This window comes from Emydura macquarii, unplaced genomic scaffold (genome assembly GCF_026122565.2).
Source record: "Emydura macquarii macquarii isolate MOO-44397 ecotype Brisbane River unplaced genomic scaffold, CSIRO-AGI_Emac_v2 contig_2422, whole genome shotgun sequence".
Taxonomy (NCBI): domain Eukaryota; kingdom Metazoa; phylum Chordata; order Testudines; family Chelidae; genus Emydura; species Emydura macquarii.
Window position 1 is genome coordinate 37853666 of NW_027132559.1, and position 13075 is coordinate 37866740.

Genomic DNA, 13075 nt, shown 5'->3' on the forward strand with positions numbered 1-13075 from the left:
AGGAGAGTTTATTTTCTGCCTTGGTTTCCAACTGGAGTCAGCTCTTGAGGCAGAGTTGCTCCTTGGCAACCAGGCATTCGTAGTGGGCTATGATTCCCGAAAGAAGGGAATTCCTGAATGCTGTTAGTCCACCTATGTTCAAGGAGTGGTCTATGTATAAATTGCACAATTACATTAGAATATACCCAGAGTCCACATCATTGATTTTTTTTTTCCCTTCTCTGGGAACCAACCTGCAAGGCCCACAGACACTTGCAGCTGCTTGGTAGAGTGGTGCCATTGTCTATCAAAAATACAAAAATGGATAGCCTCAAAATAACATACTGTGATATAGCGAGGACAGAGGGCAGTAGGAGAGTGGTGGAAGGGAGGTATGTGAGCCCCAGAATGCTCAGGGCTCTGTTCCGTGCTGACTAGCAAAGAGCCATTAGGGGGCAATTAGGAGCAGCTGAGCCCAATTAAGGACTATCCAGGTGCTTCATAAAAGCCCTCTGATCCAAACAGTCAGGGCGCAAGCTGGAGGAGTAGGAATGTAGTGTAGTGTTGTGTATAGGAGTGCAGAGTTCTGTGGAGGAGCAGCCAGGAGAGAGGTACCAGGCTCAAGAAGCCAGAAGGACTGAAGGAGGGGGAAAATTAGCCCAGGGGAAGAGAGTGCAGTTGGAAACACGGTGCCAGCAGCACATTGCTGCTTCTCATAGGGCCCCTGGTCTGGGTCCCTACCCCCTCCTTGGGGAAGACGGGGTGACTGGAGACGCCCTGGCCCACTACAAACAGTACAAGCATGAGACCCACTAGAGGGGATCTGGCTGCTTGCCACAATACATTTAATCATTGGTGTGATACACCTAAATTTTCATAGTCCGTTTCCTCTTCTGCATTTGTGAAAGTGTTTTCTGAGTCTCCCTATAATAACGACTGCAGCACAGAGAACTAAAGTTTCATGTGTTTTTATATTTGGGATATAACATTCACACTGTTACTCCCCACCCTTTTGGATTTCTATAGTTATAGTCACTCTCTGCCCAATTAATCTCCTGTTAATTCCCCACCTATTGTGGGATTTGGCCTCAATGATAATTGCACCTATGCGAGGGCAGAATTGGGCCCTAAATCAGTAGCAGTACAAAGTACCTTTGTCTTCTATGATTATATATTATTGCACCTTATTTCTACAATTATGTATTACCTGGGATACACCTCTCCAAGAATGTGACAGCCAAATCAAAAATAGTTAATTGGGACACTGTCAGATCTTATCACACACTATCCACAGATATTGCTACACAGCTGATTCCTGGGACCCAGCCACTAACAAAGAGAATTGGCTACAGAAAATGCACTTTATCAACATTTAAAACATGCCAGTCCTTACACCATTACGCTGCTGATTATCTTTGTTGGAATACTCTTGGACACAATGCCCAAATTCCTTAGCTCTGTCAGTACAACACAGAAAGTTAGTAGCTGTGGTATAATGTCTGGAGTTATACGTAGATAATTAACAGGCTACTGACTGGGTAGCCAGCAACCAAGAATATGGCGCACAGAGGGGGCGGGGAGGAACAATGCAAATGCTATATCCCTACCCATATGAACTTAACAAAGGCTGTGACATAGATGGGTTATACAGAGGCTCAGAAAACACTTAATAAAATTATAAACATGCTAGTTGTATCATACGCAGAATGAAGTGTATATTGTTTTGAGGCTACAGATTTGCATACTTTTGATTAATGACACGTTAGTTGGAGTTTGCACCCATGTAGTTGAGGACTCTTACTGTATTAGGAATTGGGCCTTTAGTGTATCATATTGAATCATCATTGCCCTGTGTTTCTAGATCTCAGAGGTGGAGGGGATGGAAAGTTGGCATAGTGAGAAGGAGGCCCTCAGAAATTACCCTCTATAAAAATGTACAGAAAACTCCTGTGTTAAACAGAAAATCAGTCCCCACAATGAAGATCCAGTTAACTCCCTTCCAAATGGGGAAAAACCAAAATACACCACTGTTTTGTAGTGTTCTGTGAATTCCCTTAGTGGGAAATGAGGAAGCAAAATCAGAACAACTGGAGAGAGGAAGTAGTAGTATTAACATAAATATTCTAATATTTGACTGCAAAACATGATTAACTTTGTAAATCTCACATGCAAAATTCATCCAAGCAATGTCAATCTCCACAACCTACTGCAAACTTTACTTGCACTTTCTAGTCAAATTGTTTTTGTGAACTTACAGCGAGATTTTTCCCCTAGATTTTGTGTTATACTGGAAAATGGTGCAGGTATTTAATCTATTTTAAAACTATGTATCTAACACCAGAAAGCACCGGGATCTCACAAAAGAAACACTAAGAATTACTGAGCACCCTTTCTATTGCCAGCTGCTGAGAGTTTGAGAAATATGTATATAGCAGAACATGTATTGGCCATCTTAACCCTTGTTATTGGCTTTCCACTCTTTTGTGTCTGTGCTGCAGTGCTTTTCCTTTACTGTCCCTAATTTCCAATGAAAGGCCAAAGTAATATTCATAGTAAATCCATGCCACAGATCATTTATGTGCTCTTATGAATTTCATAATATTTGTAGAAACAACCAGGATCTTTCTAAAAATAAATATTTTATACTCTTACAGGTATAATGAGATTGAGAGGGAGGAATACTGTACATAATTATATAGGAAATGATGTGAAAGTAAGATTTTTTCACAAAACCACTAAAATACCTATATGCATCAATCATTATAATATGCACAGGCAGTATCTAATGGCCAAATTCTTGCAAATGTCTCATGAGCCTGGAAAAAACCTATGGAGAATTCTTGCTAAGCAGACAAAATCTTGCAAAAATTCTTCCAGGAAACCTTTCACTTCAGTTCTTCCTCACCCCTGTCAACCTACCAAGACACCATCTGGTATCTTTGAGGGAGAGGTGAAAGGAACAGTTTTCCCAACCTTGGACCACAAGAAGGCCTGGGCACCTGGCAGCAGAGTGACAGGGTCCCTGACTAGCCCAGTGGTACATTTCTTAGGATGGATGCTTCTCTCTCCTTTTCCATTTACATCACAACAATACAGTGTTTCAGAAATTTATGGATTTTATGTGAAATTAACTTTCTAGTCATGATGTATCTGATGACAATGAGCAACAGTGAAGAAATCAAGCTGAATTGTTAGCAAATTTATAGTATCAAACATTTAATTTGCAAACGTCTTGTAAGTAAAACAGTGCATATATACCAGTATGATGGAAGTAACCAATTTAGGTGCTGGGATGGGAAGGGAACATTTACACTGAAGAGGAACATATCTTGCACTGATTCCCATTGCTTTCACTGGGAGTTAGGCACGAAAATCAATGGCAAAATATGGGCCTTGGTAATTGATTGAAAACTGTCATAACTCTTGAAAAGACAAGAAAAGGCACTCTCAAAAGGGAGAATGTATTCCATTGTAAACTCATCTTCATAATGTTTGTTTCCTGATGCTTTGCAGATGCCTCTTTGGTTTCAGTAGAAGATTCAGCTGAAGCCAACTTTCTGGCGCATCACCTAGAGCTGTTTGAAGAGAAATCACCAACTTTTTGGACAGGAATGTACAGAAATGTGGACGGTAAATTGTTTTTCCTTTAATACTTATTCCCAGATGAATATTGTCATAAAGATACATTAAGTGTCAAATATTTCACATTCCACTTTGGTGTGATACATAAACAGATAAAGCAGGAAAGGCGACACTTTATATATTTTACATACTGTTATAGGAATGAAGGTAATAGGTATTACCAGTCAGTTGGTTGCCCTCCAACCCACTCTATTACACAGTCCCTGTAACTGGTAAGCTATAAACGAAGAGATAAGTAGCAAGAGTCCTTTCTCAAACAAGGAGCAGCTCTGGATGGAACCAGGAACTCACAGGGTGAAGATAAGGCTCTTTGAACTGTGAGGGAGTTGAGCACCGGTGCAAGTAGATTGCCTTAGTTGTTTGACAACTGATATAAAAAGAATCCATTAAATGAACATACAGCTAAACCTTGGCCTCTATCTTTACCTTTAAATTAAAAGGTAGCTCAATCTAGTACCTGCCAGGGTAAAAACTCCCCTTTAACCATGGTAGTGAGATCAGAGGCAGATCCATCAGTATGGCTGCTCCCCATGTTTCACTCCGGAAAGTATAAAACTTGATTCTTGTGGCCAAGTGGGGCAGGGATGGATCTGGTTCAAGTAGCTCGTGGCCCTCAGTGCACAAATGCAGCATCTTGGGGCCAGAGTTACTGAACCAGAGGAGCATAAAGAGATAAAATTATTATAGCGATAACAGGCCTACTTCCACTGGTTGTCTGGATCCTCCAGTTGGGGGAGCTGATCTCATGAAAGGAGGAAATCAAGGTGACTAAAGGGACAAGCTCCTTTACTTATGACCTATTTTCCAATGAAAGTAGAGGAGGCTGATCATTCCTTGGACACTAAAGAGATTACTCCTGGAAGTCCGGGAGGTCTTTAGGCATGGCTGCAGTGACTGAATCCCTTGTTATTAGAAATATTGATACTCTAGCTGAGTATGTGAAGGTTGTCTGGTACTTGCCTAACAGACCCCAAGATGGTGCATTTCATGAGACATCTAGACATACTTCTTCTGAGTGCTGCATGGGACCCCATAGTCATTGTCATCATTGGTACCAGTGATCAAGGGCAGTGGACGATACAAGTCTTGGAAGCTAAGTTTAGATGACTAGGAAAGAGGTCTAATTCTAGGACCTTTGAGGGACTTTTTCTGAAATATTTTCAGTTCCATGAGCAGGGCCAGCTGGACAGGAGAAATGTCAGTTTCTCACTGTGCAGGTGAGAAAGTCATGTAACCAGGAGATGTTCCAATTCATTGGACACTGGAGAACACTCTGAGGAAGGTAAAGCCTATATTGAATGGATAGGCTTCACCTGATGCAAAGCAGAATACTGAACTGCTGGCACAGAAAACTGATCAAGTTAGAAATGGGGGACAGCTGAACTCTGAGGAGCACTCAATTCAGACAAGGACATCTGCCAGGGATGTCCGTAATTAAAAAGTATTTCTTTATCCAGCAAAGGATAGGGCAGAAATTACAGCCTAATTGGTGGAAGGAAAGAGTGAGCTCAAAGAGAAAAGTTCCAGAAAAGTAACAGGCATCATTCTAAGGTGCTAATGAAAAACACACTGACAAAAATAAAAAATATCAGTGCAAGAGGCATACATGCAAAAATAGAAGATCAACAGAGAGTTCTTGGCAATGGAAGACTTATAACTAGAACTGAGTAAGAACCAGATTTTTTTATTGTGTGGGAAATTTGGCAATTTTGAATGTTTTTCTTTTCCTAAACTGAATGAAAACCAAAAATGTAGAAATTTCCTGTGAAACAAAATTTAAAAAAAATTGTTTTAGGTTGATCAGTAAATTTTGTTCTGCTTTTGATCTTTCTTAACTTTAAAAAAATATAAAAATGAATTCCATTTTGAAAAGTCACAATGTGGAGGGAGACCATGGTGTAATATAAAGGAATAATAGGTTGTAAACTGTTCAGTCATGGAAAAAAAAATGGGTTTAGAGAAGCAATTGCTTGACATCTTAAATGATTGATTGCTTCTTAGAGCAACTCATTCTTGAGCGCACAACAGGAAAAACTATTCTTGCTTTAGTCTTAAGAAACACACAGGAGCTGGTTCAAGAACTAACTATAGTTGTGCCACTAAATGATATAATTAAATTTAACATATTCAGGGAAGTAAATGTACCATAATCTAGCACAGAGACACAATGAGGGGGGAGGGGGATTTCAAAGAAATGAGGAAGCTGGTTATAAAACTTTAAAGTTACAAGTGAGGAAATCTGTAGACTCAGCATGGAAGTTGTTGAAACATTATTTAAGGGTAATGGAAGACATACATATCCCTAACAAAAAAGGAAACAGGAAGGCAAACAAACAAGAAGTCCCAGTATGGCTAAATAACAAAGTTTAAGGGGTTTATTCAAGAAAAAAGAGAATCTGTCAGAAAATGGAAATCAACCATGCTGAAGCCAATAGGAGGGAACATAAATTTATGGCAAATAGAATAAAGTGGGATTTTGAAAAAGTAAATAGTCATAAAACCAAATAACTTATAAAATTCAGAGAAGCTAAACAATTTCTTTCCATCAGTCATCACCACAATAAGAATAACTAAGAAAATAATAAAACAGAGGATGTTGTGAGGGATACCTTCCCTGAGCCTGCTATTTCTTAGGTCCATGGAAGTCATGATAGGTTGAGGCTTTGAGACCTTCCCATCTCTCTAATGCAGCCTTTTGTTGGCATTTTTAAAAAAACTATAGCAATGTGGAACATTCTCTGAAGTACCCTTGAATTTTTTATTCTTACTGTCAAAAGTAAATGATCTCTAACTTGTTTAATATTCAATGTATTTCTCTTTAAAACTAGGACAGTGGTTATGGCTAGACAACACTGCAGTGGATTTTGTTAACTGGAATGTAGGAGAACCCTCAGATCAACAAAATGAGCACTGTGTTGAAATGTATGCAAACTCTGGGTACTGGAATAATATTTATTGCTCTTCCTATAAAGGATATGTTTGTAAAAAACCAAAAAGTAAGTGATGGGTTTAATATATTGTGATTAGGGATTTGTTTTATCAGTAATGTTTATAGTATGCATACTATTAATAGATATGTGATGTATAGAGTACATTTGTGATAGATATCCTTTGTGTTTTTATACAATACAGAAAACACACATACGTAGTATGAAAGACTGTCAAAAATTAGATGCCCAGGTCTGCATTTAAAAAATGGATGCCCAAGCTCTGTTTCCAATAATTGTGTGTGCAATTCCACAGGCACTGTTAAGATTGTATTTTTGCACACAGAATTAGATCCTCCATTCCTGAAAAATTTGTTCTCAAGAAAAATTGCTTGTATCTTAACCTAAAGCTAATTTGTATGTGTTTCTCTTTTTCACACACCTACGCATGCGCACAATCGGCACTCTTTGCTGCTGCTTATATTAAATGAATATTCATTAACTTCACTTCTTTGCATGGCAAGGATATTCTTTCCTGAAACATGTTAGGAGAAGATGAGTAAACTGGAGAAAGAAAAATTGATCAGGAAAAAGCAAATAGTGTACAAAAATCTAGAAAGTCCTTGAAATAATGGAATGTGCAAATTCAGGAACAAATCAGAAGCAAACCTGTCAGTTGACTCATGTACATATAGTCCAGTACCCCGGTGTCATTGGTAGTGATTAGAAAGTTTTGTGCTTTACCATTTCTACCTCTTTGGTATCAAAATTAATTTTCTTCATTCTACTATGTGAAGATGTGCCAGTTGTGCTAAATAATGATGGCTGCCCAAATTAAAGTAATATGAGAGCCAACTGGAAAATTCACACATTATTTAAATGGAACTTTTTTTGAGATGTACAACACTTGAATTATCTTATTTTTTTTAGAATTTCTGTATATCTCCGCAGCATCTGATTTTGTCAGGAAGCAGAAATACCATGAACAATGTTATCTTTGCAGTACTTTTGATGCAGCCCAACAAGGAAGCAATGGAAATTTCATGAGTGCCTATTTTTGCAACAGTTCTTACTCAATTTAATTTTTCAACCCACACAAGTTCAACTGAACTATTTAAGGTTTGCCATAGCTAATCCCACCTCCTGAAGATGCAAAAGGAGCAGAGTATGTGGAGGAAACATTTCTCCCACACTGCATTGCAATGACAAGTTTCTTGTGAATATGCACCAACTATGGCAAAATGCATTCAGTATTTGAAAAGACTAGTTCCTCTATATCAGATGAGGGAAATCCCATTACCCTGTATAGAAAGCAGCACTTGAGTACATAATCATCTGACTTTCTCCTGACTGCTGATGAAAGATGTTTTTTATATTATACAGATAGCCTTGCAAAATTGTTATGAAAATGTAAAAAACCATCCACAAAATCTACTCACCTGTAGTTCAACGTGATCAGCAGTGGCAAAACAAGTGACATTTTATTTACTTATCAAAAATAAATTATAGCTCTAGATGAATGGATAAGTGGAATTTTGCAAAGCTGTGATAAATCCCCATTTTACAGCCCAGAGAATTAATATAAACTGTCACATTTCAAAAGTTTGAAAATAGGGAATTAAAGGCCTGATTTTTATGGCTGCAATCATTGCAGTATGTTAAAGTTTGCTTTTTCTCAAAGGGGCTGTATAACATAGATCTATAACTGCAGTCTTCCTTTAACTGACTATTTTCTATTTCACATGTTTACACAATTTCTACTCGAATTATTGAGAACCCTGGAAATATTTCAATTCTGTGTATGCTGTTTAACTTTATTTGATAAATAAGCACAAATAAATTAAATAAAAGTTCGGGTGTTAAAAAACAGATATCACATAGGACCCAATCCTGCAAACATTTACTGTCAGTCCTATCCTTACTGTGACTTCTGTAGACGAGGTATCACTGTGCCCAGTAGTAATCATACGGAGGATTTGGCTCATCGGCCTCAATGCTACAAACTGCTCTGTGACGTGACCAGCTGCTTATGCAGTACTCCATGGACTTAACTGTGGCTCTACACTGGTGCAGGGGTGTGTCAGCATGGAGTTCATAGCAGAATCATTTCAGGTTCATTGCATATTTTACAATTACATTAGATTCATTTATCATATGCTTCTACTGGTTAAAATATTGAATTTATTATTTATTTAATACCAGAAAGGTCCATGGTTCTGTACAGGCCAAAAATGGTAGTTATTTTTTACAGTATATACTAGTATGTGTTCATGTACAATTTTCAGTGTATCATGAAGATTTTTATAGACCCTGAATAGAATGTTTTTCTTCTGTTTTAAAGCTGTTGAAGTGCAATCAACTGAGAAGCCACCAGACAAGACAGGTAGGATTACTTTCTTTCAAGTAAATGAAGAAAAAGACCAAGTAAAACCATTAGTATATATTATATCAGATTGTCATACTTTATACTCTAATATCACATCATATATTTTTAGATGTTAAATGATGATCAAATGCATTTCCTAGATAATAAAACAGTCATTTATGTCCAAATGCAGAAATCTTCCCTAAAATTGGATTTAATTTTGTGTTAAGCTTTATAAATTGTGCTGTTTCATATGCTTTATGATTTTACCTTCTGCATTGTCAGTCACTGATTTGGAGAAGATAAAGCATTCATGCATAAAACTAAACCACTATTCTAAGTACAGGATTGTTTTCTATAATCAGATGCCAAGTATCTGGTTTCTAGTAATTGCTTTGCATTCATTTACAGCAGTGACAAAGGAAAAGAAGATTTCTGAACCTGGTCACAGCAAAGCTGGGATTGTAGTTATTGTGGTGATCCTTATCTTGGCAGGAGTTGGCCTTGCAGGCTATTTCTTCTACAGGAAAAGAAAGAATCAAATGTCAGCAAGTGACAGCTTTGAGAACAACCTGTATTTTAATAGTGATGTGATTCCTGGAACTAGTGACACAAAGGATCTGGTGACCAACATTGAACGAAATGAACATGCTGCTCTCTAGTGTGATAAATTAAAGATGGGCCTTGTTTTAATAAAATGATGCAACTGGAATACCTGAAGCTTTAAGACAAAGCTATTTTCTCCTGTGCAAACACTGTAGAAGTCACTTTTTCAGTGTCTGCATATTTTTTACATATATTAGCCGCAGCAATTACTTCATTTCATAATCATTCTATAGTTGTGTAAGATTCCAGAACTACTTTAAAAAGAGCAGATCTTCTGAAAAATATAGCGCTGACTCATTCTGAAATGGAACAAATGGATGCACTTCAAAGAACTAAAATGAAATACAAGCTGATGTGAATAAGCCTTCAAGAATGTGTTTCTTCAACACACCTACATCACTCTCAGTCATAATCAGTGTAGGGCTCATGTCAATGCAGCATCTCTCCGAACTGCTCAGCGAAGCACCTGTCTAATTCTGTTAATAATGGATGTATTCCTGGAAACCTCACGACAAGGGCTTGGCATTGGACTGTATATAAATACATTCCATTTAAAAAAAATGCTTTATGTGGTATAATTTCAGTTCCTGTAATCTCAGATAACGTACAGAGTCATGTATGCTGTCTTCCTCCATAGCACACCCATTTGGGGGCCATACATAATCGGGTTGCAGGCCTGTGGAGCACAAGCAATGTGGTTGGCAGACGCCACTGGCACCTCTACTGGCCACAGAATGGATTTGTCTGAGTAGGATGATGAAACTGTGGCAACACCTTCCTGTGTACCATGATAGCTGTTGGTTGGAGAACACTGGCTATGCATATTAATATTCTAAAGATCTCATGATGATCTCTCACGATGACAACTCTCATGATGATCCTCATGAAACACTGGCCACATAGATACTCTCTCTTGCTCCATAATATGGCTTAACCTTTAAGAGAGATTTTGTCCTATAGAATACAATAACTTTGCTAATACACCTGTTATCCTTATTGCTCTAGCAGATCAGCTGTTTCTTTCTATGTTTAAAGAGTGAAATATTTCAGAAACTTTAGCTTCCCAAATGATCATTTTATAATCTGATTTTTTGTATATCTTGTAAAATGTAAATCATGTGTGCATTAAATTTTTTTCTTCACACAGATATGAATGTGTGAAAGGAAAATTGAAATGTTTCCATCAAGTATGCATTCAACTTTTGTTCTGTGAAATAAACAGTAATCGACTGTGACTTTTTAATAGTTTTGCATTTGTAGAGTACGTAACTCACGAGTCACATTGAAACTAGCAGGAAAAATAAAGAGTTATTCATTAAATAACAATGAACTGGAGCAATAACACCTTGTGTGGTGATCAAGTGATATTAATTAGAGTGCAATGCAACAGTAAATGAGGGACCACATCCAGGCACTAAAGCGGAAAAAGAACACGAACGTAGTAACAATTTTTGTTTATCTTGGGTGCATATTTCATTGTGGCCTAATGAATGTCTCCCTGAACCCTTTGGTGTTGTGTCCAGCACTCAAATTGTCATATTGCTAGCAGTCTTATTTCTTATTTCACCTTTGCGTAGTACTTCTTTCTTTCAGAACAAGAGAGCTCTTGAAAGTGGCAGAAAGGCCCTTCTCCAAGCAGTGTCAGAAGTCCAACAGGGAAGGAGACCAGAAAAGAGAAACCTGCATGCTAAAAAGTTTATTTGGAGTGAGAGTTTTACTGGAGGAACATTGGCCACAAAAGTCTCCTGCTGGAGCCTCATTCAAAGCCCCCTGAAGTCAATGAGGATCTTTTCCACTAACTTCAATGAACTTTGGGTCAGAGTCATGGAGCTCAAGTCTACTTTGGAAAAGGTGGCACCAGTCAAAAGACATTTGAAAGGGATAATGGGAGCAGGAAAAGAAACAAGGCCATATTTATTTTTATTGTAATAACATCCAGAGGCCCCAGTCAGAATCTGGGCTTCGTTGTGCTGGCTGCTGTATAACCACAGAGGTAGACAAGGTCTCTGCCTAATTCGAACCAAGCCACAAAAAGTGAAAGTGACAAATAAAAAGAGGGAAGAGAGGAAAGGAGATAAAGAGGGAACTTGCTTCTGTTTCTGAGTGCTCTCAACCTCATCCCCACACAGAGTGAATTAGAATAGACATGGAGGTGACAAAAGCAGCGATAAGTTTAGCAAGATTTGTATCCAGAAGAAATGGTTACATGTGCCTAACCTCCAGTAAAACTCTCCCCATGTAGAAGGCCTGCAGAGGGTCTATGAGCATTTGTCTCGCATCTGAGCCCTCAAAATAGGCTTTTATCTGAAATGCAGATGAAAAAGGCATGTTTGACTATAGTTACTACTTGACTATCCAGTATCACCTTTGGGTCTAACAATACCAAACATATCATGCCACTATATAAATCAGTGGCACACATTAATCAAGAATACTGTGGTCAGTTCTGTTCACTTCATCTCTAAAAAGAGATAGCAAAAACAGACAAGGTTCATCGAAAAATCATGTATAACACTCCATTTGAAGTCAGATTGAAAAGATTGGATTGTTCTCCTTAGAGAGAGGATGTATGAGAGAGGTCATAGTAAAGATACGCAAGATAACAAATTGTGAGGAGAAGGCAGGTTCTGTTTGATCTCTCTCTCTCAGTACAAGAACAAGGGGGCAGTCAATGAAATGCAGATTTAAAACCAATACAAGGAAATATTTTTTCACACAACACGGTGGAACTAATTGTCACGAGATATGGTCAAGGCTGAGATTAGCAGGGTTCAAAAAGGATTGGTTGTTTATATTGATCAGAATATTCGTATTTCATCATTATAATATTATGTAAAAAGACAAGAGCTTTGGGAAGGCTATAAACACTTATTCTTCAGTGCCTAGACCAACCTTTAATGGGCTAGGTTGAAACTTTTCATGTGGACAGATTATTATACAATGGCCTACTGCAGGATTGCTTGCACCTTCTTCCAAAGCCCCTGGTACCAGCCACTGTCAGAGATAGGCTATTGGGGTAGATAGACCCAGTGCTTAATTTGTGCAAGGGCTGAGCCCCAGCACCTCTGGGCTTGCTGAATCAGTTATGAATGTAAAAAAATTTCTTGAGCCCTGGCACCTCTTTCATTACAAATTGAGCACTGGATAGACCACTGGCTCGATCCAGAATTGCAGTTCCTACAAAGCACCACTAAGAGGCACACCTGCGTCACAAGCGGTGATTGCACTTCATACTCAACTCTTCCAATTTCTTTCCCCAGACTAAAAATATTATTTTCATTTTACTTGGACTGAGTTTCTTGTTAAGTGACTCAGTTTTGTCCAGCAACAATGCAGAGCTGGGAAGGGTGCTCAACTGTTTTGGCTTCCTGTTCTGTGTTATTGCTATTAAAGTACACTTTTTCCCAGGATATGGTTACTGTATAAAATGTATTTACCGTCTAGAACTGGGAAACTACACATAAAGACTAATTTGAATTGAGCCCCCTTTTCTATTTTGAATTGTTCACAAACAGTAATTTTTTACAAAATTGTTATTTGAAATTAATTATTTAAC

At 38.1% G+C, this 13075-nt stretch overlaps 1 protein-coding gene across 1 annotated transcript in view; it reads left to right on the top strand.

Moving 5' to 3' along the window:
* LOC137162462 (macrophage mannose receptor 1-like) overlaps positions 1-10727 on the top strand; it is a 77289-nt gene extending 66562 nt beyond the window's left edge. The window contains exons 27-30 of the mRNA XM_067562314.1: positions 3493-3609; positions 6450-6617; positions 8890-8931; positions 9325-10727. Coding sequence (XP_067418415.1) covers positions 3493-3609; positions 6450-6617; positions 8890-8931; positions 9325-9575 — 578 coding nt within the window. The 3' untranslated portion in view covers positions 9576-10727. The remainder of the gene's footprint in view (positions 1-3492; positions 3610-6449; positions 6618-8889; positions 8932-9324) is intronic.
* The last annotated feature ends 2348 nt before the right edge of the window (positions 10728-13075 follow it).